The sequence below is a fragment of the Haemaphysalis longicornis genome, unplaced genomic scaffold, assembly GCF_048455015.1.
Source record: "Haemaphysalis longicornis isolate Haplotype H1 unplaced genomic scaffold, Haemaphysalis longicornis Haplotype H1 scaffold_3, whole genome shotgun sequence".
In the NCBI taxonomy this organism is placed as follows: domain Eukaryota; kingdom Metazoa; phylum Arthropoda; class Arachnida; order Ixodida; family Ixodidae; genus Haemaphysalis; species Haemaphysalis longicornis.
The window spans coordinates 86,250,115-86,277,772 of record NW_027526335.1 but is presented as its reverse complement, the minus strand read 5'-3'; the positions used below and the strand labels follow the sequence as shown (position 1 = coordinate 86,277,772).

The 27,658-nt window shown below is 50.8% G+C and overlaps 2 protein-coding genes across 2 annotated transcripts; one reads left to right on the top strand and one right to left on the bottom strand.

Moving 5' to 3' along the window:
- Positions 1-2,060: 2,060 nt before the first annotated feature.
- On the bottom strand, positions 2,061-21,096 carry LOC144175308 (G2/mitotic-specific cyclin-B-like). The gene is made up of 7 exons (XM_077704390.1): positions 20,853-21,096; positions 19,920-20,078; positions 17,012-17,173; positions 9,095-9,331; positions 7,164-7,283; positions 6,327-6,449; positions 2,061-2,470 (listed from the first exon to the last, which is right to left on the bottom strand). Exons 1-7 carry the CDS (start codon positions 20,880-20,882, stop codon positions 2,375-2,377), a joined length of 927 nt encoding a protein of 308 aa, XP_077560516.1. The 5' UTR covers positions 20,883-21,096; the 3' UTR covers positions 2,061-2,374.
- A 4,187-nt stretch (positions 21,097-25,283) lies between these two features.
- On the top strand, positions 25,284-27,239 carry LOC144175307 (uncharacterized). The gene is made up of 3 exons (XM_077704389.1): positions 25,284-25,367; positions 25,835-26,157; positions 27,229-27,239. Exons 1-3 carry the CDS (start codon positions 25,354-25,356, stop codon positions 27,237-27,239), a joined length of 348 nt encoding a protein of 115 aa, XP_077560515.1. The 5' UTR covers positions 25,284-25,353.
- Positions 27,240-27,658: the final 419 nt, after the last annotated feature.

Sequence of the window (27,658 nt, the reverse complement as noted above, 5' to 3'; positions counted from 1 at the left end):
GGAATGAGGAGCTCGTTGAAATGAATACAGAAATGAAATGATGGAGGCAAAAAGGAAGGAACGTGTAAGAAAAGTAATTTGGCTGTTTTTGAATGAAGGTAACTGCTACAATGTTAGCTTATGTGCAGCGCCCTCACGCGGCGCTGATGGTTTTGTGTTCAGCCGTGCAAGCCTGACACAGCGGCGAGTGGCCGGGTGGTGAAAATAAACTCAGTTCGTTCTGGGCAAACGGCTCGGCATGTTCTCATGTCTCTCGCGGGCCTGATGGCCTACTGTTCGCGGCAGTCACTTCCTACCGCTCGGCCATCCATACTTGTACACATCTAACAGTAACCATTTCTGGTATGTTACTAAAGGAAGTGGAGAAAAACACCCAGGATGGGAACCGAACTCGCTAACTTCGTATTGCGCGTCTGATGCTCTGCCAAATCGGTTACCTGTGCTGCTGCATTTGGAATATTTTCGGGATATTTGTAATTAGAGTTTTAGCATTCCGTATTTCCCGTCCTTTTCGTATGTACAGTTCCTACCGGGACCCGACTGCGCCTGCGCGCGCGGGCACGGCGAGGAGGTCCGAAACCCACAGGAACGAATGCACTCGCATGGAAAGGCGAGGGCGGCCCGTCAGAATGCGCGCGCATGGCAAGGCGGGGGCGGCCCGTCAGCGGAACCAAGTTTAAGTACCTGTATATGAGGAGCATAGGCACGCGGTGGAGACGGAGGACCAGACAGCTGACCAAGCGGTACGGAAAGTCTGAAGGGAAAGTGGGGTTTACACAGCAGTTAAAAGCAGGTAAAGCCAGCAGAGACGACGAAGTGGGCACAGAGAATGGAAGCGAAAAAACCCCTGTGGACTTATAGGACAGAGGAACTGGAAATCAGGAAGGTTTTTATGTCAATACGAGAGGCAGTGCATTGCTCTTCGAAGCACGGGCATCGGGCGGGGTGCCCGAGAACCCAGGCATACACGGGCAACATGTGCATGCTGCGGCAGTGATCAAAAAACTATAGACCATATTGTTACGTGGCGCAGGACATGAGCCATGAGGTGCGGACGATGTATTTGACACTATTTACATGGCGGCCATCGCAGAGCTCGCACAGGCTGCACGCCAGCCTCTCCGTCATCGTCGATGGTGGGACACTGGGAATTGTCCACTTGTTCCGTAACATCACCCCCCGGTCAAAGACGACCGTCCCGGTCGCGCTCGGTCACCGTGAGTGGATGGGTGCGGTGAAAATGAGATGCGATGCGTATAAACAGTGAAGTCTTTTCCACGGCGATGGCGGTCTCCGATGGCGACTGGTCCCCAAACATCGACGCCCATAAGGCCTCGACGAACCGATGTGGGTGCTGGGGACCGCGCCAGACGAAAAGGCTGGGGACACGGCATGGGCGACACGTCTTGGCTGGTCACATCTCGTCGGGTCTCGGTTCTTGATCGGCTTCTCGAGGGCTGGGTACACGGGGCGGGGGTATGCCATGTGCTGATCGCGGCGGGGCTGGGGCTGCCCGACACGGCCCGCGTACCTTCGATGTTTGCGCCGGCGCCGAGACGGGGCGATGCCGGGATCCAGCGGGGAGAAACGTTCACACTCCACCCAACAAAAATTGTTTGGGACTCCACAGAGATACGACTGCCGCGGGGCGAGGGGGAAACGACGTTGGCGGAGGCTTAGGGATTTGGGGTGAGGGGGAGCTTCAAATTCAGGGCCATAGAGGTGACGAAGAGGCGATTGGAATGGTGGTGGAGGAAAAGTAGGGAAGGGACGGGTACGCAGGCGGAGTAATCATACAGATGATAATTTAGAACAGCGGGGCGAGAAAAAAAGGGGGGTGAGAGCGATGAGAGTTCAAAACAGGGGTGAGGGGTATATGGAGGCCAATCTATTAGGTTAGCTAGGAGTAGGGCAAGTATGCGGAGTAAAACGGGCAAGTCGGTTGCTGACAACCGACGCTCCGATTCAAAAAGAGCCACTAATCACCATCATCATCATCATCATCATCATCATTGCACCCATAGGGCACTGTGTAAGAAAGACCTCACAACCCTGCCACAGGGAACGCAATCTCGCATATAGCAATGAGGCCTCGTAAATGCGCAGGGAAGCAAGCGTCGCGTGGGATTTTCTTTACGCCGGAACACCGGCAAGCGCCCAACCACATATTTTCTTCGTCCTAGATGCTTGCTAGCGAGGCTGGGAATATAAGTTTGTGTCGCCGGTGCGGAGTGGCAAACGGATAAAGAGTGAGGACGCTGGAGAGACCGAGCTCATTGTATGTTTCCCAAGGAACACTCCAGACTCGAGGAAAAAGGCAGCACAACTGTTTACGTGGTCAGGAAGGAATAAAAGGAGGGTGGGAGATGGGCCTCTACGACTGGAAGATCTCCCTCAGTTTGGTGGCGACGGAGTGGGTCGTGCGGGCGATCTCCTTGCAGGCCGCACTGCTGTACCGTTTGTAGGCTGTCTGAAAAGAACAAAACAGCGAAAAGGAACATTGCGGAATTTAAAGGGTACCTCTTTCGCCAGCTTGCTGTATAAAAGAAAACTCGTCCACCCTGCAGGTGGCATAGAAAACCAAGGATTTAGGTAAGTTACTCCAATTAGTTACGGTCAGTTATTTTGAAGGAATTGAAGAGAACGCGCATTGTGATGGCAGTTGAGTGTATTCTTGGAGCATCACTTCCCCCTATAATAACGAGGGGGAGATACCAAGTACTAGAAGGGGGGGGGGGCGGTTTTGTTTTAGCTGTGTCTAGAGTGCCGTCTGGCGGTACTACAAGCACTCGACTATATCGACGTCCAGCGGCGTTTCGTAAAAAAATGCTGTTTGGCACTACATCGCTCTACTTAGCGTAAAGCAAGGGAGCTTAACCGAAACAAATTCAACATGACATCACATGACCTAACGAGCACAACGCAATCACCAAACAAAACACCTAAAACTAACCTGAACTACCATCCTCAGCATGGCATCAAGAATCTATTACAGAACCTCTACACCACAACAACAGACGCTTTGAAAGGTGCTATCCTAGTCCCGATGATGATGATGGTTGCATTTTAATGGCGCAAGGCCAGCTGGGGCAAAGAGCGCCAAAAACAGATGGTTAGCTACAACAGATTAAAAGTGAATACTAAAATTGAATAGCAACAGAGGTAAAAACAAATAAAGACAATGGAGATGGCTGGTGTAGAGGGCCAGGTTGTGATTATGCATGATATGATACGAGTTTCAGAAACTGAACTTCTGATAGATACTTAAAAACACGTTTGACAGCAAACATTGGTTCATCGCCTAAGAAGTGCGATGGGTGGAGTGGGATTTGTTGTCTGTAGATTTCTGGAAAGTGTTTGCGTCGTGTGGTGTGGAGTGCCTTGCATGTGATTAGTATGTGAACTACGGATAGGCCCTCTCCACACCTGCTGCACACGGGTCTCGGAGACCGAGTGAGCAAGTGTGAATGTGTTACATAAGTGTGGCCTATCCGTAGCCTGGCTAACGCTACTTCCGTGTGTCTGTCTTGTTTGTCTGTTATGTATCTACCTAAGTGTGGCTTTATAGTGTAGAGTTTGTTCTCTGTTTGTGTGTCCCATGTTTCGTGCCAAGATTTGCGCAAGGCTGTCCGTACCAGTGGCTCAAGGTCGAGGTAGGGAACGCATGGTACATCTATGCTACTGCGGAGAGCAGCCACAGCGGCACCCTGGTCAGCGATTTCGTTCCCGAAAATGCCACTGTGACCTGGAACCCAGCAAACAATTATTTTTAGTTTTGAGTGATCAGAAAAGGTTACAGCTTTAATTAGATGCTGGAGGACAATGTTTTTTGTAGGTCTCAAGCACTGTAAGGCTGTTACCACACTTAGAGAGTCTGTAAAGATAATGAAGTGTTCTGTTCTAATTTGTGTAATGTGTAGGACTGCTAATAAGATACATGTGCTTCGGCCGTAAAAATGCTGCTATTTCTGTGTAACGTCTTCGTACTGGTAAAGTTGGGGCCGTGTGCAGCGCATGCGACGGCTGAAGAAGACTTCGAAGCATCGGTGTAGAAAGTGGTGTGGGGGTATTTGTGTTGTAACTGAACAAAGTGCTATAGTAAAAGTTCTCTAGGCGCATTTCGTTTGTTATGTTTAAAAGAAATATCACACGAAATTTCTGACCTCTCCCAAGGCGAAATGAGGTCAGCAATAGAACACTTCATGCTCTCCTCAAATGAAATCCCTAGTTCCTCAGCGAGGGCTCTCACTCGGATAGAGAAAGGAGCGGGTATCGATGGCCGTGCTGCGAACAACGGACCGGATGAGGTGTTGCTTATGTGAAAACTACATGGGTGGTTTTTTACAGAAGTCGCCTTAATAGCATACAGCAATGAAATATACGAACGCTGGTGTTCAAGGCTCCACCTATCACACTCTGCATACAGGCTTTCACTGGGACTCGTCCGGAACGCTCCACATGCAAGACGGAGACCCAAGTGCAGCACTGGATCCAACATTTTCAGAGCAGTTTTACAGGCAAACCCATAGACGACACTCCCGTAGTCCAACCGTGAGCCAATAAGGCTGGTAAAAACGCGGATGAGTATTTGTTTGTCCGCTCCGTAGGAGCAATGCGAAAGGACCTTCAGAATATTCATGGTTTTGAGGCTCTTCTGTTTCAAGTGTTTTATATGAGGAATAAATGTCAGTTTTTCATCTAGTACCACGCCTAAAAATTTGTGTTCCTTTTTCGAAGGGATTGAGACACCTTTAAGCTTAATATTAGGATCAGCGTGGATTCCGCGCCTCCTTGAAAATACAACACAGGTACACTTGTCTGGATTAAGCTTAAATCCATTCCTGTCTGCCCAGTTAGCGAGTTTGTTGACACCAAGCTGGACTTGCCTCTCACAAACGGACAGATTACATGATTTGAAGGAGATTTGAACGTCGTCTACATATAGCGAGTAAGAAATGGTTGGTGGCAATCCTTTTCCCAGCGAGTTCATTTTTATAATAAACAGCGTGCAGCTCAAAACTCCCCCTTGAGGCACACCGTTTTCCTGGACGTGAACTCAGGAATATCTATTGCCCACTCTCACACGAAAAGTTCTTTCCGACATGTAGCTTGCAAGAGTATTTAACATGTTGCCTGACAAACCAAAAGACTTAAGGTCGCTAAGAATTCCATAGCGCCATGCAGTATCATACGCTTTTTCAATATCAAAAAATACTATCATACAATACTGTTTATAAATAAATGCATCTTTGATGTAGGATTCTAAGGCAACGAGTTGATCATGTGTAGACCGCCCTGCCCTGAAGCCTGCCTGGCAGCCCTCGAGAAGTCCATTGTACTCCAGGAAGTACACAAGCCTCCGGTTAATCATCTTCTCGAAAAGCTTGCAAAGGCAGGTCGTCAGAGCAATGGGTCGATAGCTAGCGGGAAAGGAAGAATCCTTCCCCTCTTTCAGGAAAGCTACAACTATAGCCTCCCTCCAAGAGTTTGGAATGTGCCCCGAAAGCCAAATCTTGTTATATAGGTGAGTAGTGTTAGAAGAGTGTCTGAGTGTAGGTGCTGTATTATTGTATATGTGATGTTGTCTGGGCCTGGAGCTGAGGGTTTACAAGTGCTCAGAGCGGCCCTCAGATCATGAAGTGAAAACTCCGAGTTATAAGAGGAGGTTGACTTATCATTATCAAGTAAAGACCTCTTTTCAGCCATTTGTTGGTGTTTCATGAAAGTGCTAGTGTAGTGTGCTGAACTGGACACGTGTTGGAAGTGTTGTGCGAGTGTGTTAGCCTGGTCTTCCAGTGTATCCCCTGTTGTACTAACCAGGGGCAGGCTGTGTGTCTGGCTATCCTAGTCCCAAATATTCGCATGTCGTCGGACGGCCCTCTAGTCTTGCCGGTAGCGCTGAGCTAGAGCGCCATAGGACGGCACTGCATGCTGTGTTTTGTGGCAAAGATTACCGGCGCTAAGCAAAATACGGGCGGGAGGCAAGAATAGATATATCAAAACTGTGCCGAGTGACGACCGACCGAAGTTAAAGAGCTCAAAACATCGTATGAGAACGAGCGACCGTCAGGAACAACCAACAGACGAAAGACGGTGCCACACAAGTACATGGAGCACTTGTCCTTGTATGTCACGTCCTTCGTCTAATTTTTGTTGCGCCTGACGGTCGCCGGTGGAAAGCAATAACGGTCGTGAATACGGGTTAGGCGCACCTTATGGTATCCCTGGAGATAATAAATCCTTATCCCATCACTCGCCCTCATGCGGAGAATTCCGCGAGTCAATTCCCCATTCCGTTCTTTTTCTTCGCTGTGAGCAGCACCCACCCTGTGTCTTCCCTCTTGGGCGTTGAGTAGGTTCCAGGCGAGAATCTTCACTGGGGCTGCTAGCTGGTTCTCCGAGAGGCGGCAGCGCTGCTCGTAGTTGTCGTCCCAAGCGCCGTCAAGGAGCTCCAAGGTGGAAAGAAAGCAAACAGCAAATCTCCCGTTAGGCACGAATGAATTCTGAGGCCCGGTCTAACACGAATCGGGCCGCGTGGAGGCAACCTATAGTATAGTGCTCGGGACGGTAGCGTAGCTTCGTTATGGGCGATACCACGCAGGTAAGATGTGCTCCCAGTACACAGCAGTGAGGACAATAAAATACTTCGAATAAAGCGTTTTCGTTGCAACGACGCTTTACTGTACATGGTAACGTCAACTCGATGGTAACACCAACATCAGCCGGACATCAACTCGAACGAGGAAGGCGACAAAGATAATTGCAGCAACTCCGAACAGCTCAGTGAACAAGCCTTGGAGAATCTGAGTTCCCACCCAGTATCTTCTTAATGGTGTCACTCGACAAAGCACCCTGCTTTGTCGAATACAAACTTTCTGCATGCCTTTCAGTAGGGGCGACGTGAGAGGTATGCCGCCAGGCTAGAAGTGCAACCCCAGGTTACCTGAGTACTAAGTAGCGAGATTTCGCTCCACGTGGGTCACAAAAAGGCACAGCCAGGAAACTGTCCAGTGTATACTCAGCTCAGTGTTTGCTCGGCTTCTTTAAAAATGAGTCGAGGGGGGCACTCGAAGGAGAAATGGAATAGCAAAATTTAAAGTAGCAGACCATGTGCACAGCAATCCAGCTCAGCTTTGAGTGACCTTGCCGAGACGTTTTCGTACCTTGACTGCAAGGCACAAAGCTGCAGCGGCCAACTTGGACGGAAGCACCGCCGACGCCTCGTGGTCGAGCAGGGAGGCGTACAGTGCGAACTTGGCCAGGTAAAACTCGTTCTCGTTTGGCTGGAAGAAAAGGAAAAGTTGAATGCGAGAGAATCTTCCCACACGCAACATTCAGAGATAAAGGCGTCACGCTTAAGACAAAGAGAGCGATAATTGCGCGCGTTCTAATTCAAGCCTTACAACGCCCCTTCTGAATACTTGTAGTGCTGAAAACAGTGGTTAGATTTCTGGCCCGCTCCAGTATGTGGGTCCACGTCTCATGCCCCTCCAACATGTGGTATAGTCCACATGTTGGTACCTCATCTTTCCTCATAGACGCGAACTTAATGGGCGATATTACTTCGGGTTCTCTCTTTGGTCTTGTCTCGTTTTAGAACTGCATGAAGAGACATTACTGCACGCTTAGTACGAAAAGAACTTGCTTACAAACATGCGGTTAAGTCATTTTTACACCGTATCTATGTGGGTCAATGGTAGCTGTTTGTACAATCATGATCACAGTTCGGGTGAACACGGGAGCGCGCGTCATGACGCGCGCGTCACACGCGCATCACATAGCCTCGTTGCAAACGAACTGCGCATGCGTGCGAAGGTACCCGGAACGCCTACAGGCGGCTCCCGCGCACGGAATGACGCGCGCTCCCGTGTTCAACCGAACTGTGATCAAAATAGTACCTGCTGTACATGCAGGTTATACGTAGCATTTTCTTCTCTTCTAACAGCCCTATCCGCGGCAGCATGTTTCCTGCAGAACATGCGGAAGTCGTCGGTATGCACGAATACCGAGCACAGCCCACGAGGTATCACGTTATAACAGCCCGTAATCGAGCTTCTCCTGTTCTCAGTCATGCCGGTGTTGTTACTGCTACAATCACACACGCACTGCCCGGGCGTTCTTTCCTACTATTGTCTTGAGTAGATCTATTTTCTTGAGCGAGGGCGTCTCTGGACCCTGAAGGCCACAGTGGCAAAAGACGCGAGGGAAAGAAGACGGCAGGACGACGCTGTACTCGCAACTAATTTTATTGAAACCGCCACACAAACGTAAGCGGTACACCCGAACCGACGTGACCTCACATCATGTCGCACAGCTATATTATCACACATATCTTAATCTCAACACACGGACCGATCCAAAAACAAATTCTTGCTCGTGCAGTGCTATAGATGGCTCGCCAATGCCCGAATTCCCGCTGTTTCTAATATGCAATGTCTCAATGAGCTGATTGCCGTGAACCGGAAGGGTGGTGGGATCATGAAAATGCGGGACGCACCCGTGTTCAAAGAATGTCTGGTGACATGTGAATATTTCTTGTGTTTTTGTGAGTTTTTGTATTCTAATAATCTTATATTCACATGTCACAAGGCATTGTTCCGAACACGGGTGCGTTGCGCATTTTCGCGATACCACCACCATTTCGGTTCACGGCAATCAGCTCACTTGGGAAGTCATTGAGGCATTCCACATTAAAGAGCTGATTTGTGCATTAACGAGCCGTCGATAGCGCTGCACGAGCAAGAATCCTTGTATTTTGATCGGTCTCTGTGTTGATAGTTTGAGATATTCGTGATACTATAGCTGTGCGTCATGATGTCAGGGCTCGTGAGTTCGGGTGTATGGTTGTGTTTGTGGTGCGGCTTCAATAAAATTAGTTGCGAGTACAGCGTCATTCTGCCGTCTTCTTTCCCTCTTGTATGTTACCACGCTGTCCCCGGTCGGCTCGTAGAAGGGTTGCGCGAAAGCGATAAATCGAAGGGGCTTTTCGCCAGCTTTACTCGGACACAGAACCCTGCCGCGTTCACTTGTGGATTGCCCAATATGGCGGACGGCGCCAGAAACCACGAGAAATGGCGGACGTAACGTCCCATACCTGCGTCTTCTTGGCATAAATGCGCAAGAAGTGCAGCGGGCTGGGCCATCCCAGGCACCAGTCGACCGTGGCCAGCACAGAGCGCTCCATGGCCAGCAGGTCCGGACGTGAGAATGCCGAAGGAACCAGCTGGGCCAGCTGATCCACCGTCGGAGGGGACTGCTCCTCGTACTTGGCAGCCGAGAAGAAAGCTGCCGCGCCCAGCACGTACAGCTGATCCACGGAAGTGGGCACGTCCTGCAGGCGGGAAGGACTGGTCTTCGAGACTTGGTTCAAGATCCCAGATGCCGGTCACATGTATCCCTATTCGCCCTGCATCTTCCAGGGTTGCGAAGAAAGTGCCCCCACCTCGCTATCCGCATACACGCTGCGGTACCGTGCCACACATCTGCGCCACGGTAGCCGCAGAGCGCTACATATGCACAAGGAGCACAAGAGCTACCTCCGCCCCTATGGCTCCACCCGATGGCTCCACCCGAGTAGCGCTCTTCTAAAACTTCGCACGGCGGCGAGTCATCACTGTTGAATACCACTGAAGTTTGTGCATAATATACTGAACCAGCACGAGTAGGTTCAACGTGTCTATGTGAATTGCAGTGTCCCTTTCATCATCAACACCGGCAGCGGCAGCCTGTCGGCGTGAAGGGCATCGCCAATACACTTTCAAACGCTGATTACCCGGCTCATTCAGGATCGATTCTTCATCCCCGGATTTCCCGATGTTGCTCTTCCACTGAGTTTTCTGTCCGCCTCTGCTTCTCGTCCTCTGCTCCGGTAGTCATTTTAAGTGATCCGTATATTCTTGATCCTCCGCATGGGTAAACTTTTTTTCGTGAGCTCAGCTACGACGCAACCTACAGAACCTTGTTATCTATGACGATAATTGCTATCTATACGGGTCGCACCTATCTATACGGGTCTATACGGGTCGCACGGGTCGCACCTAGTGAATGAAAGCTTGCCTTTGATAGCTTGCCATGCTCTCGCTTGGAATGCGTGGCCGAACTCTGTGCACTTCGGGGAACAAAGTAGGGCAGTAAGCGGGAAGCGTATTGACCGTCTTTACATTGCTTTTGGCATCACCCGCGAAGTGCCGTGAACATATTCTTGTGCCGACTTTTGGCATCCATTCGGTGTCGTGAATGGCGCTAAAAAAAGGTTACTGCTGATAAGACAATAGTGGCGGGAGCCGTAATTCCTTGTGTTATGCAAATACTACGACGGCATGCGATTCATCGCAGCTCGCGATGTGTATGGAACACTGAAAGCAAACGTTTTAGTTTTACGGCCCTTCGGGTCTGCGCTGCGCATAAACAGTCATCGTACTCACAATTTTACCCCTTCCACTGACAAAAAATGCCATGGCTTTCTTACTGCTAAAATCCATTTCTTGGAACGCTTATTCTCTACGGCTGCCCGAGAAACGTGTACAGAGCGATGGCAGGCTGCCTTTCGCGATTGTGGCAGTCTTTCACACAGCAGTATCGGCACTGCCACTAATTCTTTCCAGCAGCATTTTGATCCTTTCGGACCCTGAAAGTTGCAGTTATAACTATGTTTCTTTAAAAAAAAAAAAAAAAAAACCGCCCGCATCTTCCCACGGGGGGAACTCGAGTAAATGCGTCGCAGAGTGGTGGGGGTATCGCGTGAATGTTGCGTAATTGGGTATGGTTTGGGAATGCTTAATTGTTATTTCGTCTTTATTATTCTTATTTATTGAATGAAGGAGAAGCGAAGGCAAGGAGTGTAAAGTTAAAGTCTGTCTTTATTGCTTGGTGCCGTCAAGCAAAGCGTCAAGTCAAGCGAAAGCCAAGCAAAGACGCCGTTGACTGAATTCCGAACGCGCGCTCCGCCGCTTATATACACACCGCCCGCGTTCGAGGGAGAGGAGTACGGGGGAGAGACGCGCATGCGCACACTTCCGTACACAAGCGCGCGAACTTTCCACGCACCCACCACGCCGTTATCACGTGTACACGCCCTGCCGCCGTTACTGTTGAGCGCGACGCAGCACACCTATGACGCATGCGCGCACAGACGCGCTCCCCCCGCACCGCCGCAGCTGTTGTTGAGAGCGACGGAGCGCACGGGGTACACGCGCTTCTGCCGCACCGCCGCACCTGTTGAGAGCGAGGAGGGTACGGAGGAGAGACGCGCACCTGCGCCTCGAAGCGACGCGCATGCGCAGTGAGCGTGTGGACGGCGCCGACAGCATGGACGAGTGACATCGCGAGCCTAAGAAATGCTCCGCATTTAAAACTTCCGCCACACAACGTCGAACCGCACGATGCGCGCGTGTTTTTACGTGCGCTGAACGGCCGGCCGCGATATCCACCGACCCAGAGTTGCTAAGCGGCAGCGAGAGGTGGCGCTGCAGTCGCGCGCACCTACGAGTTACGTCACTTGTAGGACGCCGAATCGTGTTGTCTGCACAACACATTTCCCGTGCGTATGCGGAAGCGTGTTTCTTTGTTGTGGCCACCGTCTCGCCCCCTCCTTGTGGATTTGATGCAAATTACCAAAAAAGTTGTTTGTAAACCAAATAATCCGGGCAAGCAATCAGCGACTCGCTTGTTCCAGGCGACACCGCCGCGTCTAGGTAGTTAATTTACCATCGCGACCCACAGCTCTTACAACGCAGCCAGCTAACGCCAAGGACGATGCAACTGATGCCGAGAAAAGTACGCTGTAAATTCATTATGAAATACTTGTGACGGGACATCTGTGTGCAAGGAAACACCTTGTAACAGCGACGGAAACGCATCGCTCACTTATGTTCTCAACGCGCGAACTGCTCGTATTGCCTGGTAAATGAATGACTACGCGAGAACGGTGATCAGATTGCTTCGCCGCACATGCTTAAAAGTATTGTTATGGTCTGCAGTTTGGCTTAATCAGTGCCCATTTCCCCTACCATGTTTTTATAGTCATGCCCGGATTTGATTAACGATCACTGCCGTAGCCTGTACTCTGCACGGCTGATGTTTACTTTTCGCGACTTGTCCGCAATGTACGAACGGTATGAACGGGAGTTTTTAACGCCTTCGAGCGAATTTAGACAAGGCTATATTTAGTTTTCATTAGGGGCTCGGCATGGTAATTTACAATTGCAGCGTGTTTTGTATGTTTACAATGAGCCGGCTTTTCTCAAGCATCAATTTCGAAACTCACGACTGCTGACAGAAGGCGAGGCTGCGTACGAGGCGAAACACGTCGTTAATGATTTCGGGTAATGGGGAGATTTAGAATAGGAAAACCGAGCGTTGGGGGCCCCCAAGAAGTTTGAGGAACCCAAACGCAACACGCGCGTGCGCGACGGGAGGGCCTTCTTCAACAGCTCGCAGCCGGCTTCGGATGCACGTAATCGGATGTTGGGAACTTTAGGCTTGGCGTCGCAGCAGATATTTCATCACCGTTAGAGTTGCGAGTGACAGTCCCTAACAGAACGTTTCACCGCGCTGGGAACCACAGCTGATGACACTACCTATCAGAATTTTTCCTCACACTAACATCCACTTTCACCAATCTGGAACTTCTTTTCCACAACTTATGTGATTATAAAAAGCGGCGACAAGTTGTTGCTGCCGCCACCTGCGTCGGTTCGAGCCGCATCGTCGGCCGTGCGGGCAGGCACGGTGGGTGCGTGTGCTTCTGCGAGCAGTTAACGCTTCACGATTTCCTTGATACATTTCTTGCAAACAAGGGAAATCTAGAAACTTCACTCGGCGATCGTCGTAGTCCACATTGTTGATCGTGGAAACAAGCCGCTGCTTACGCTTCGGTCGCATACGTAATACACCACCACGCTCATGGTGTTTGCGGATAATCTACCACAGTAGATACGGTTATAAAGCCCCCATGAGGTCGAACTGCGCTCGACGCACTGAGAATTAACTTCAAACGAAGTAAATTAACACGAAACTACTTTTAGAACGCGCTTCCTAGGCGAAGTGTCACGCGCTGCAAGCCAACTACGCAGCAAGGTAGGAACGGTGATCCTACAAGTGACGTCAAAACGATCGCAGCGCCGGCCTCTCCAGTGGTGGGACTCGCGGCCAATACGCTCTGCCAATACGTATGGACCCTAATTCCTAACGTTACTAGTCTAGAAAGCGCACTTAGTAACTGCTGCTTGTTTGATACTAGCATTCATTTATGGATGTTGTACTCATTGTAAACATGCAACACATTACGTATAGCTGCGGCAGTGAGTTAATATCGCTAGGTGTCGCTAAGCGAAACTTGCGCAGACGTGCCGCAAATATAGTTTTCCTAACAATATATGAGAAGCAAATTGCCTCAAGTGAAACTTTTTGTAATCCTTTCTTGTAATAATTTCAATCAATGAAACTTTATTTAACATATAAAAATACAACACTACGGTACAACCAGTGTCGGACTTGAGGAGGGGGCGAGGAAGGGTCCGCCTCTTCCCCTACACAACCTAAAATAGGTGTCGATTGAGGCCCATATGTGCATATCATCACCAACATCATTGCAAAAATTACAAGAAAGGGTGAAACCAGAAATCCGCCCCTGGGTAGAACTTCCCTTTAGGTTAGAAGTCGGCAACCTTATGAGGCGGAGGGCCAAGTTGCATGAAGCCATGGCTGAGGCCGGATTGCAAATAAATCGGGGGGAAATGGGGGCCGGGGGAGGAGGAGGGGATTTTTGGGCCTGTGCAAAGAAACGAAGACGGTATCAGGGTAAGTGTGAAGCTGAGGAACAATGCCAAATGGAAGCGATAGTCTTTCGTTCTAGCAGAGTCCTTCAAAGGCATTGAAGGACTCTGGTTCTAGTCTAACCCCATCTGATGTCAAAACTGTCATGTCAGCCTTCAGGTAGGAAGTGACAAGGAAAGGGGGGCTTGTGACGCCGGGGGCCACACATAGTACTTCCCCACGAGTCGTAGGTTGCCGACCCCTGTTTTAAGTCATGATTACGCAAATGAAATTAACGTTTTACAGAGATCTATTGGGTCTTGCACATCAAATACAGCAAGAACTAGAACATTTTTGCTTTTTGGGGGGGCTTTTTTTTTTTTCACTTACAAAGCTCCAAGACATTGACCCCAGCTGTGATCAGTGCCATCGCCTATAGAGAAGCTCGGTTGAACATGTTGTACATACATGTAAATAAACTTCGAAGCATCCTGAAGCCTGACTTTTCATTTTAAGAGAGTTCTACATGCCACAATGTAGATTAGAAAAAAAAATTGCATATGCCGTTTGACTGACAGCTTCGTATATATATATACCAAGCTTGAAGATATATAGTGGCAGTAGCAATACCTTTTTTAGGCATACTTTGTATGCCTGGAAAAATATTGCTACTGCATGCCTCTTTAGCCTGTATGCATGGATTCACTTGTGAGCTAGTCAATACTATCATGTAAACGTAGTGGGAGCAACTGCATGGTGAGTAATTTAACTGGATGTTGGAAGTTGTATACACTAGAATAAGGTCGTGCTTATGTTATGCATGGGCAGTTAGTAAAAGCATGTAGCTAAACAGGGGCGTTATCACTACGACCTTACTAGTGAAGGTAGTGGTACCTTATTACCCGCTTCAGTTAGTATAGTGGGACAAGTAACTTGCTAGTGTTCCATTAGTGAATGCCACGACCTTTTTTTAAAGAGTGCGTTGTAGGTCCAGAAATTGAATACAAACTTTAAATCGGATAGGAATAAAATAATCCTCGATTCGTATTGTGGATTTGGTGTGTTCCGGCGCGCTTGCATCATCCACGACGGAGCGATTGTGCGATCAAACGTCCATTATAAAACGGCTGACATTACCCGTAACGCCAGTAACCGACAAGATCCTTGAATCAGTATTTTACGGGTCAGCTTTTCTCTCCCCAAATGTCGGCTTTAGGCGGGCACTTCTTGTTCGAGAAGATAGCACCATCCCAGAAAAAGAATTGGTGGTTAAAAGAACCATTCTCGTCCAGGAAGATTTCTAACTCGAGATTATGCTGGCAACCATGCCAGCTTAAGCTAGTCGGTGCGAAGTGAAGCATGCAAAGTGAACGGGAATCAAGAAAATCGAGACACAAGACACGATGATTTTACGCTTTCGTCTTTGCCTTGCCCTGTATCACACATTTAAGCAAGGTAAATGCTCATTCCAGGCGTTTTACAGATTGAGTCATCATCATCATCAGCCTGTCTACGCCCACTGCAGGGCAAAGGCCTCTCCCATCGGTCTACAATTACCCCGGTCCTGTGCTAACGGCGACCAATTTTCCCCCACAAACTTCTTGATCTCAACCGCCCATCTAACTTTCTGCCGCCCCCTGCCGCGCTTGCCTTCTCCAGGAATCCCCTCTGTTACCCTTAATGACCAACGGTTATCTTGCCTTCGCATTACATGCCCTGCCCACGTCCATTTCTTCTTCTTAATCTATACTAATATGTCCTTAACACGCGTTTGTTCCCTGACCCACTCCGCTCTCTCATGACCCTCAGTGTTACACTAATCATCTTCCGTTCCATTTCTCGCTGAGTCTTCCTCAGTTTAAGTTGAATTCTTCTAGTGAGTCTCCAAGTTTCGGCTCCGTAGGTGAGTACATGCAGCTGTCATACACTTCCTTCAAGGACAATGGTAGGCTGCCATTCATTATCGTAGAGAGAGAGAGAGAGAGAGAGAGAAAACTTTATTATTTGCAGTAGGTTTAAGGGGTCGGGGTGGCCGCAGGCTCCAGCCTGGCGGCGACTAGCGTAGCCCTGTCCACGAGGGAGAGTTGTGTCCCTAAGTCAGAGCTACCCAGCGCCCCCTCCCACTGCTCGTTGGAGGAAATTACAGGGAAAGGGTCTTTAGGGCAGCCCCACATGGAGTGGAGAATGCCTGCCGAATTCACTCCACCCAATTCTTACCCTTCGAATTATCTCTGCCTCATGGTTGGGATCCTGAGTCACAACCTGGCCTAAGTAGATATATTCGTTCACCACTTCCACTGCCTCGCCACCTATCTCAAACCGCTGTGCTGTCCCGAGGCTATTGATCATTACTTTAGTTTTCTGCATATTAATTTTCAGACCCACGGTTCTACTCTGTTTGTCCAGTGCGGTAAGCATGCTTTGCAATTCGTCTCCCGAGTTACTTAGGAAGGCAACGTCATCAGCAAATCTGAGGTTACTGAGGTATCCTCCATTAACCCTTACTCCCACCTGTTCCCAATCCAATGTTCTGAATACTTATTGCAAACATGCTGTGAATAAAATTGGAGAGATTGTGTCTCCTTGTCTGACGCCCTTCCATATAGGTATTTTACTGCTCTCCTTATGAAGGACGATGGTAGCTGTGGACCCATTGTAGATATCCTGACGTAATGCTCGTCTACACCCTGATTTCGCAATGCCCGAATGACTGCTGAGGTTTCGACTGAATCAAATGATTTCTCGTAATCTAGGAAGGCTATACATAGGGTTGAGTATGCGCATTTCTCTATCACCTGATTGATCGTGTGAGTATGGTCCATTGTTGAATAACCTTCACGAAACCCTGCTTGTTCATTAGGTTGACTGAAATCTAAGGTGGCAGAAATTTTGTTAGCGATTATCTTGGTAAGTACTTTGTAGACGACTGACAGTAAGCTGATCGGCCTGTAATTTTAATGTCCTTCATGTCGCCTTTCTTATGAATTAGGATGATTTTCGCGTATGATCCTTCGAGTACGAGATTTTCAGTACGCTCCGTTAATTCCATACCGCACCACTTTGCGGCTGCCAAAGCTTCATGGAGCAGCATGAGGTCCCGAATCTGTACCCGTGCGTGGCTTCAATCCCGCAGGGTGCTCGCCACACGTTATATGAGTGTAAATTGCATTCACAAAACACACGCCTATTCCCAGTTTACGAGGCCAATTGTCGCCAGTCTGGTCAACGCTATCAGCACAAGGCTGACAAGGCTCACCTGCAGGTACCTGTCCATTAGGTTCACGGCCAGGTACACCGTCTCCTCCTCACAGTCCAAGCGGTCTCGAAGCTGGCACAGCCAGTCTGCCAGGTCGGCGCGTTCCGGGTCCCGAATGTTCTCTTGCACGCACAGGAAGCCCAGGCGGATGCACTGCTCCCTCTGCGGAACCAAGGGAAAGTTGAGTGTTAAATATAGGCAGCTGATAAATACTACATCAAACTAATGGCGCAGGGATCTGTTTCGGTACGACTAACAGTGTGATACTAAGGTGTGATAGTGCAGATCAACAGCGCCAGAAGAACTACCGTGACGACTGCACGACTGTTCGGACCTTTGATCCCGGATAGATTGTGTGGCTTTAAGTTCCCAGCCATACTCTTGTTGCTCCCCGAAATTGGTAATCAAATATGGCCCAAACAAAGCTATCGCTCGTACATCATTAGTGAGCTCTCACATTGAACCCATCACACCGTACTGATATTCGCCACCGTGGCCATGGCACAGTTCAAGTTCAACGACTCAAGCCCTACTACGACCACCTGGTGTCCTCCCCCCAAGTCACCAGGATGGCTCCTCTTCCACCGAAGAATGCCCCCAAAATAATGAGCAGACGCCGTAGCGTCATTAGGCAATCGTGGTATGTGCCGTACAGAGGCATCAGCTGTGCTGGTGAGCGTGCGCGGAATGCTAGTACGGTACGCCGCATCTGTCGAGTCTGTAGGGTAGAAGGCGCTTGGCAAGTGCTATCAGTTATCTCGTGAGGAATCGGACCTGCGCTCATCTCGCCCCCCCCCCCCCCACACCCACGCACGCACACACGCACGCACGCGCACGCACGCATGTACGCAAACTCCCGCACACACACACACACACGCACGCACACGCAAACGCACACACACGCATGCACGTACGCAAAAGCACGCAAACGCGCACGGACACACAGACACGTACGCACGCATGTACGCAAACGGCCGCACACACACACACACACACACGCACGCACACACACACACACACACACACACACACACACACGCGCGCGCGCGCACAAGCACGCACACGCACCTACGCGAACGTACGCGCACACCCAAACACACACACACACACATACGCACGCACGCACACACATGCACGCACACATATGCACGTCCGCAAGCGTACGCACGCACACGTGCACACGCACACGCACGTACGCAAACGAACTGACACGCATACAAACACACAAACACGCGCGCACGCACGCACGCACGCACTCCCCCCTCCCCCCACACGCACGCATGCACGCGCGTGCGCGATCAAAACGGCGGTTTACAGTGATCGCGTTTCTCAAGCATGATGGTAACAAACGTTGCATCCCTCAACACGATCGTGCTCCGCAAAAAAGCTCAGCCTAAGTGTCAGTAATATATTCTATGTCCGTGTTTAGACGCCTCTATTGGAGCCTCATTGAACAAAAGTCCGATGCCGCTGATTTTGCTCGCGAAATTTGCGTAGCCGAGAGCACAGCAGCTCACCGGCATCAGAAAAGCCAACACGTAAACAAAAACATCAAACCACCACGCCGGAACGCACGCCGATCAACGAACGCCCGCGCAGCTCCCCTGCCGTGGTTTGAACCGTGGCGACACCGACCGGAGCGCGCGGAAACTATAATGGCAAACTGTTCGCATGGCGACGCAGTGAAACATCCAGAGCATTTCCGGGGGCGCACGACGTTAAGTAGTTTGCGTTACGTTAATATTGTTGCACTTGTGGCAACTGCTGACGAGAGAGCGCTCGTCAGCAGTAATTTGAATGAGTCAAGGATATAAGGCGCGTTCGTAGCCTCCCATTCTGTGTCGGCTTTGTGGCGCAGTGGGTAGAGCACCATGTACAGTCGGCCAAATCTTTAACTGGGGTGCGCGAGCGGCGACTTTTCTGTGCGTCAGCGCCATATGACGGAGCCAAGTTGCAAGCTGTTTGAGGCTAAGCGCATGCCCAGAAAGCCGCGCTCAGTTGGGTCCATCGTCTGCTAGGCTGTTCCTTCCTTAGCGCGTCACCCCTTATGAGCGCACTGCGAACGATCCAGGCAGCGTGGTAAAGCGAATGGGCAAACCCATTCGCTTTACCACGCTGCCTGGATCGTTCGCAGTGCGCTCATAAGGGGTGACGCAAACCCATTCGCTTTACCACGCTGCCTGGATCGTTCGCAGTGCGCTCATAAGGGGTGACGCGCTAAGGAAGGAACAGCCTAGCAGACGATGGGCACAACTGAGCGCGGCTTTCTGGGCATGCGCTTAGCCTCAAACAGTTTGCAACTTGGCTCCGTCATATGGCGCTGACGCACAGAAAAGTCGCCCTTCGCGCACGCCAGTTAAAGATTTGGCCGACTGTACATTACGTTCCGCCCGCAGGGTCGAGGGATCGAAACCAGGCGCCGGATAGTATAGTGTAGGGGGAGGGGTGCGGATTACGACTACGGACACGCGGGTGACATCGTGAGTTACTGAAATGCTCTGCATTTAATAGAAGACACGATATCATGCACATCCCCCGCGGTTTCAGGCATCTGTCTTCCGGGAGTTGGCCTCTTGGCTGTATACAGGAGACCTTTCTTCGCGGAATGTAAGCTACCAATCTGTATACGTGCACGGCTGCTTTCCCCCTGCGCAGCAACACTATAGGCGCGTTTACCTACGGAACCATACCCGTTATTCGATGCAGCGTTTAGTAGAAGCTCGTGAACTTCAGGTCTCTAACCTATTACGAAATCTCTACACAAGCGAGAAGCTCGTTCCCGTAAAAATGTAGACGGCTAATTGGCCTTGCACCCTCACAAAGCTTTGAGCGAGTACGATCCCGTCAATAATTTAATAGAACAGCTAGCTTTCCATGCAAATCGCATCCGCATTCGACAAAAGCTTACCTCCAAAGCGAGCAGGTGCTCGAAGACGTCTTCGGCGTATGGAGAAACGGCGAAGGCACTGTCGGCATCCTCCGATCCTCGTACGCAGTCGTTCAGCAAAAATGCAGAGTATGACCGTGGCACTGACAAATGCACGTGCGGACCGTCGCCACCTGCTACCTGTATGTAACGGGTCCACCATACACAGCAAAATCACTCGAACAAATCCGAAACTCAACTTTCGGTGATATATCGATGTCATGGCAGAAGGGCGCAATGTTGGTGCAATGACATAAGGGCGCAATGGTCACGACAGCAGGGTCACGACAGAAGGGCGCAATGACATGCTAATAGTGCAGCTTGAATCAGCTGCGCTATTACCATGTCACCGTTGCAATGAGCGAATCGCAACGATCTGTGCATAAACAAAAGCTGCCGAGTAGCCGCAAAATCCCAATTTACGAACAAAGCCCTAGTATAAGTACGAAGGCGCAGGGATTTATCGTCCGCCAATCGGCGCCCCGCCAACCCCCCTTCTCTGATCACGCTCAACAGATACTGCGTTCGAAACACCACGACACTCGCACAACCTTGCGAGAGAAGACACGAAAATAAGCCATTTAAATGGTATGGTAGCGTCCAACCTCCAGACGAAATTCCCAGACTAAATTTATCATACCCCCTCAAACAGCGTCAAAATTCTTGCAAGGAGGGGCCGCTAAAAACTTCCCCAAGCTCATTTCCCGGTGAACTGCGTGTCGCCACTCGGCGTCTACAAACCTGGCAGTATTGCTAACGGCAATCGCAGAAAGACGCGGCTTCAGACGCAATGAACGCTGCATCGGCGTCCGGTCTAGGCTATCAGCTGTGCTTATGCAGCTCGCGCCTACTAAAAAATTAGCATGTTCCGAGTGTTTTGCGCAATCCAGCCATGACGCTATTGTGGCTTCTCACCTTGTCAGCGATGTGATCCCCAGAGGCCATTGTCTCTTCGAAGAGTGATAAGAGGACGGAAGAACCCCGGAGGTGCGCTAGAAAGCCTGCGGGTTGGCTCCCCTGTCGGTGCAAATACGTGCCGTTTGCGTCGCCCGCTAAGATCCCCACGAGTTAGCACCACGACTCCCAATTCACGCAACGCTGCCCGCCCAAGGTCGCGGGCCCTAAGACTATCTACTGGCAGAGACCGTGTTCCATTGAGTTCTGCCACAAAACAGGGAGCATTTTGCGTTCTGCGTTTCCTCAAGGAGCGCCTCGCGCCGCATGAAGGCAGAACGTGGCACGTGCGCCAACTGTGGCTGCGTTGTGGTCACTGACTTGGCGAAGAAGAAGATAAAAACAAAAATCGAACTATTTCATCGCTTGACAATTTTTGCTGCGACATTTATTTTTTCGGAGATGAGATTATTAAGCCGCAGTGCCGATTCCAAACATGTGCGCAGAAAGTTCGCTTTGACTGGGTGCCGGTTGTAATCTCGGCCACTACAGAAACTGGGTGCTTAATTGCTTGCCGGGTTCTTTTATGGCTGGATCCGTAACGAATTATTTCAACTAGCATAGTGCTAACGGCAGCCCAACGATCCCACATTTTTGAGAGTGTATACACTCTCAACAAAAATGCTAGTAAAAAGGTAGTAACGGGTTGTATTTACTAACTCCTTAGAAACTTTACTATCCCCGGAACGGTGCCATCGCCTCCTCTCAAAAGATGCCTGTCACAACGGCCGCTGCCGCCCTGCCACTCCCTCTCCTGTTTCTCTCTCTTTTTGGAGGAAACTACCGCCAGAGGTGCTTGCGTCTGACACTATCTAGGGAGCCTACATGTGCCGCGACATGCGCCGCGCCTTCGTCGTTTAGGGCATGGAGGAAAGCGTCGCCGTCACGGGCTCGGCAAGCTCAAGGCCAAAATGCGCTTTTATCCGTCAGCTGAACCTCGGCTTCCGATGAGCCTTCCGTGTGACGTTACTTCCGGTCACCGTTTGCTTGGCGCTCACTCAATCTTTCAGCCAAGCATGGAGGACTTTCCTCCAAGCAGCCAAGTTACTGATGAGTGGCCGACGGCTCGGAAGCCAATGGGGACCCATGGGGAGAGAGAGAGAAATATCTTTAATGAACAAGTGAGGTCAGCCAGGCGGGGCGCCCGACTTGCTACACCAAATGGGGGTGAAGGTGTGATGAAGATTAATGAAAACTCTCACTTACACATGAATACTCAAACACACAAACTCACACAAAAAGCACACACACAATCAGGCGATATAGTCATTTGTCTGAGAGTTCATAGCTCACTGATAAGTCCAGTGCTCCGGAGGAACGTTAGGAGCACTGTTGTTGCGCGACTTGCCATGCCGGTTGTAAGCCAGGGCCCAAGGAGGTGACTCGAAGATATCTGGGCGGACGCGGGAAGGCCCAGAGAAAGCTTTGCCGTGGTACGCAAAGCTTTCTCTGGGCCTTCCCGCGTCCGCCCATGGGTTTCCAATCATTGGCAATCGGCCTCGGCTGCTTGGGCAGTTGTTGCGACCGTGTCATCCCAGTGCTGACACCAGTTGTTGCGACCGGGTGGGCCGACCCGAGCCAAGCTCTGTCGCCTCCGGCATACGTGTGGTAGCGTGGTGAAGCGAGCGGCCAGCCGCTGTTGCAGCCGTGAAGAAGTCCAGAAGCCGTAGGCTAACGTAACTGTTTACTTCATAGCGAGAGGTGAGCCGAAGCCGAAAAACAATGCCGCGATGGGCGAGGTAACAGTACAGGACTCGAGCAGAGTGACAGCAGTGATTCGCTGCTCAAACAGGAATGGGTTACAGCGCTTGGGCGCAAAAGCCGTAACGGTCAAAACGCCAACAAGCGGCAACACGCCACGAACGTCACAGACAAAGGTAAAGGGCTATAGAATAAAATAAAAGCCCAACCCGCACCACTTTAAAAAAGCATGTACCCGCGGCGATTCGAACTTGTGACTGGCAAAAGGCTTGCGGTGACATACCTAGCGCACCAGACGACTAGGCCACAGAGGTCCGCTGAACGTCACAGACACACACAACGCTCTTTCCAGAGTTCGTGAGCAGGTGATAGCCTCGGCGCACGTTGAGTCCGAGAGAGGGGAGAGAGGAGGACTCCGCCGCGATCGCGGCGCCTCTGTGTCCTTGAAGAGCGTTGAGACGAGCCTCGCCGGCAGCCGCCGAAGTTTTGAAACGCGCCGAAAGCGAAGCGTCTGGCCCGGGCTTGTCGAGGCATGAAAACATGAATCACTGACAAGAGGGGACCTGTTTCAAAGGCGCACGCAGTGGCTTCGCCGCACAGCCGAGGAGTGATGCGGGAAAGTATGGCGGCGGGCCGATTCGTAACAGGCCTCTAGTTCCATTTGACTGCATCACTTGAATGCTAACGTGCAGTTAACGCACTGAAAATTATGTTTTATTGTTGGCCCTTATGACGTCATTCTGGCTCATAACACGTCACTGTGGCGCAAAATTTGAAAGTTTTTAAATACTTCTCACTTTTTTTCGTTAAAAAACATCTTTTGGGGCTGTAATGGAGCTGAGTGAGATACTGAATCCCAGTTCTTTCAAATTACACGAAGTTGTATTTTCTCTTCATGGCTCCTTTAATCCAACTCAGCTAATTCGCTGCCTTACTGCAGTTCTCCTTTGTTGTCGTCGTCATCCTTCTTCTTCGCCTCCTACTTTTTCGTCTCCCTCCTCCCTGCTTCATCTTCTTGGAAGGCTGATGATGATGTATTTACTTGCGACCTGTTTATTCAATTATTCCAGCTGCTGTTTGGTGACGGTCTTCAGAAACTTTAAATTATGGTACTATACTTCCGCGAGCGCTTCAGCTTTGAAGGAGTACTGACACGAAATTTCAAAGCTCAGATAACTATGCAAAAAGATTACTTTGTATATGGAAATACCCACTCGGAAGTTTGAACCGTGACCGTTCAGTAGAACATATTTTAAATCAATTTTAATCTTCGCACGCACGAGAGAGAGAGAGAAACAACTTTATTGAATCGATCCGGCAGTTCAGGGGGAGGGGGTGTGGGAGGGGAGACTCTTGCGTGCCCGCTTGCCCCACGGAGGCGGCGGCCGTGCTGCGAGCCCGAAGGCGAGCACCGGTCGTCTCACGCTCCTAGGGGAACGTGGCACGTGCTGGACCTTGTCTCTGTGGGTAGTCTTGCTGCTTCTTCGTTGTGGTGTTCCATGTCTTCGTCCTAGCCCCGCGTTCACCCTATCCGTTGTCAAGCGAGACGACGTCCCGGGTTTCTGCCGGTCCAGGAGCTCGAGGACGTGCTGGACGACGGCCCGTTGATTACCGAGTTCTGTGCTGATGAGCTTGCTGCAGATCTCGTCTGGCAACTCGTTGTCTTGGGTGTTGGGTGCAGGGGGCGAGCATTCCCAGAGTATGTGGCTCTGGGTGGTTCGCGCCTTCTTGCACCGTTGGCACGTGTCTGTGTGATATATCTCCGGACAGACATGTTTCGCCCATACCGGAGTCCATATCGCTCTTGCCTGTAGTTGTCGTAGGGTGGTCGCTTCTTTGCGTGTTAGGTCCCGATGAGGCGGTGGGTATCTGTTACGGTTCGCTCTGTACCATTGCAGAACTTCCCCGTACGTTGTGATGGCATACTCTTCGCTGTTCTCGTTCTCGGCAGCGGCTTCTGTCGGGTTTGCCTCGCGTATTGCGGGGAGCGATGACGGGAGCCCGCGTCTTGTTAGCGCGTGCGCCTCCCTGTCTGCTTCCTCGTTGCGATTCGGGCCAGCCGACTCGTCCAGCTCGCCAGCATGCGCCGGGAACCACTTGATGGTGACGTTGGTTGCCAGTCTTCTGTTCTGTGTGATTGGGGCTAGGTACACGTTATTCTGCGAAAAGTTGGAGACCGCCGTTTTAAGTTCATCCGCGCCATCGAGCAAGCTCATGACGTCACCTGCGCTTGGACTCAAACGGCCGACGTCAGGGCTCCCGTGACGTACTGAGGCGGCCGCGGTGCTGCTGCCTCGCGCTTTTCCGCCTTGTGTATCACGTCACAGGTTTTGGGACCGACGTCACGTGCGACTACGTCCAGCCGCGAGGAGAACAGCGACGGCAAATGCGCCTTCCCGTCATGGCAGCTGCCTCGGTGTTCGCTTCACCGAAACCGAAACTGACACGAATAAACGGAGCTGTAGGTAATTATTTAGGCTGCGTTCGAAAATCTAACGTCCCATTCTATGATTAGTGGGCTCGTAAGTATCTATAGCCGCACAAAAAAAAAATAACGAAAATTTCGTGTCAGTGCTCCTTTAAGACCCGAATTCCGGGCCAATATCCCAAGTGCGTATGGACACTTGATGACAGGAAGCCAAACAAAACCAGTTTATTATCATCATCATCGTCCCGCCTATTCTGTCGGCCGTGCCCTAAAAGAACGACGGTCGCATATACTACGAACACGAAGAGAGAACGCTGCTCAAAATCCTTAACGATGCTGTCGTTCAGGTAAGTTGAATACAGCGTGTAAAACTGTGCAGTGCGCTTCACGGTGGAAGACCAGGAGTTAACAGTGCGTTTCCATCAAATGCAATGCCCGTCACGGTGGAGTGTTTTGCAGGCTTAGCTACAGAGGCACTAAACCCCAGATGTCGGCCTTCGAGCCGATCGCATATATCCTCGTCCCAAGTCGTCAACCTCATAAATGTTGCCCTGCGGTAGGGGTAACCAGTAATGACACGTTCATGATCGGAACCGGATGCCCTCTGTGCTTCTGAGCTTTAGAAAACCTACCAGTAATTCCCATGAACAGCGAAATGAAGGACAGCGCGAGTTGAGCAGCGCACGCAGGGGGATGGTGAAAGGCACCGTAACTTTCAAGGATGGTCGCGACTGAAAGACCTCGTAGACCATTCGTGTGTATCCCACAGCAGCGGTCTCACTGCAGAGCCCTCGTATTTGCAACGTTATCCCAGGCGCCTGCTCGTGCCGAAGCCCGGTGACGTGCGAACTCGAGGAGTGCGCGCGCTACTCTGGATACTGGGCTTCGTCGCGCTCTCGCTTCTGGCCAGGTCATGCTTCGCGGGGGACGATGCGGCGCCGCTCCCTGCACCGATTGCGGCTTTCAAGGCCGCCGCCCTCAGCAAGGAGACCACGGCTACGACCACGGCTGCGACTACGACCAGGCACGGGGCTGACATCGCGAACCACCTCAGTCCCGTCGGCGGCCACCCCTTCGCGGCAGGGGCCCGAGGGTTCGATACTCTTCAAAAGTGCACTGAACAGCCGATACGAGGCAGTAAGCATTATTACGAAACTGCTAGCTTTGCTCTAAATCTAGCTTTTAAGTGCAGAGCACATTAGGGGCTCACCTTGTCGTCGTAGTGGCGTCCCACTCCCACAGAGGCTTCGAAAACCAATCGGTTTATATAGTCATAACCCTTCGAAATTCGTGAACCGCTGGCGCCTGTAGTACATCTCCCCGTTGCTTAGCGCAAAGAAGCATGCAGGTACATTTGAGGCAAAATATACGTAATAAACCGCCAGCGCCCGCGTTCATTTAGTTAGAACGCTCGTTGGGTTGGTTTTTACGATAGTAAGAGAAAAAAAAGTAGCAGTGCAATGCCGGCACGTGCGGGAGGAAAGGCAAGCACAAAAAGAACAGAACTCCCGCCGGAGCAGTTTCAGGCAGGGGTCGCAAGAGCACTGCGAAGGCGGGAATGCAATGGACAAACCTCCGTTCCATTCACCAAGAGAGGAGTGAGACAGGGCGGCGAAGAGCGTGGTGGGTGCACGGTAGCAGTGAGCGGATGACGGCGCTACAGCCCATTATGGCGAATCACTGCTCTGCACTTACGACAGCTTTCCACATTGAGCGGAACGGCTTTAATTTTTAAGTGCAGAGCACTTTAGAGACTCGCCTTATCGTCTTAGCTTGCCCCACAGCGTACCGTCGTCACGGCGTTTCACACAAGCTTCTACAAGCAAGCAGCCGTCAAAACCGCTCGAAACTCGTGAACCGCTCACGCTTGTCATACATCTCCCCTTTGTTTAGGGCAAAGAAAACTGCAGGTACTTTTGAGGCAAAATGCATGTAATTAACCGGCAGCCCCCGCGTTAATTTAGCCTAGGAATGCTCGCTCGGTTCGTTTTTACGATAGTTAGCGTAAAAAAGTGACAGTGCAAGAAAAAAAAAATGGCGTGTTCCAAACGGCGCAGTAAGGCGCCGGCGCGTGCGGAATGAAAACCAAGCACACACACACACACAAAAAAGAAAAACTCCCGCTCGCGGTTTCAGGCAAGGGGCGCGCAAGTACTGCAAGGCGGTAAATTTGAAATGCGTTGGACAAACCTCCGTTGTATTCACCAGGAGGGGAGTGAGACGTGATGCCGAAGAGCGTGATGGGTGGTAGCAGTGAGCGGCGCCACAGCCCACTATGGGGAATCACTGCTCTGCACTTCCGACAGCTTTCAAGTTGAGTGCAACGGCTTTTTTTTTTTTTTTTTTTCGAAGTATGGTCCCCACCTTCAGTGTAGTGCGTTGCAAGCCAAGCATGTCCACTTTTAACGAAGTATCGCTCGTAACGAAGTGGGTTTTCTGTTCCGATGACGTACGCCGTGTGTCGCAGAAGTACTATAGCGAAATTTTGTCCGATCCAAGCTACATTGGCCTGACGACAAAAAGCGCTCAGGCACGCAGTGGCGATGCACAGAGGTCAAAACTGTTAACAACAACGCGCGAACGCCTGGCTCTCGATACGTGCAGCACAGCCTGCTGATAGCCACCGGCGTGACCAGCG

Excerpts from the sequence above, each read along its gene's own strand:
- LOC144175308 (XM_077704390.1), bottom strand. The coding sequence starts at position 20,882 with ATGGCCTCTGGGGATCACATCGCTGACAAG. Across the intron at positions 20,079-20,852 it reads GGGATCACATCGCTGACAAG|GTAGCAGGTGGCGACGGTCC; the intron begins GTGAGAAGCCAC and ends CGTTACATACAG. Across the intron at positions 6,450-7,163 it reads CTTTGTGCCTTGCAGTCAAG|CTCCTTGACGGCGCTTGGGA; the intron begins GTACGAAAACGT and ends TCCACCTTGGAG.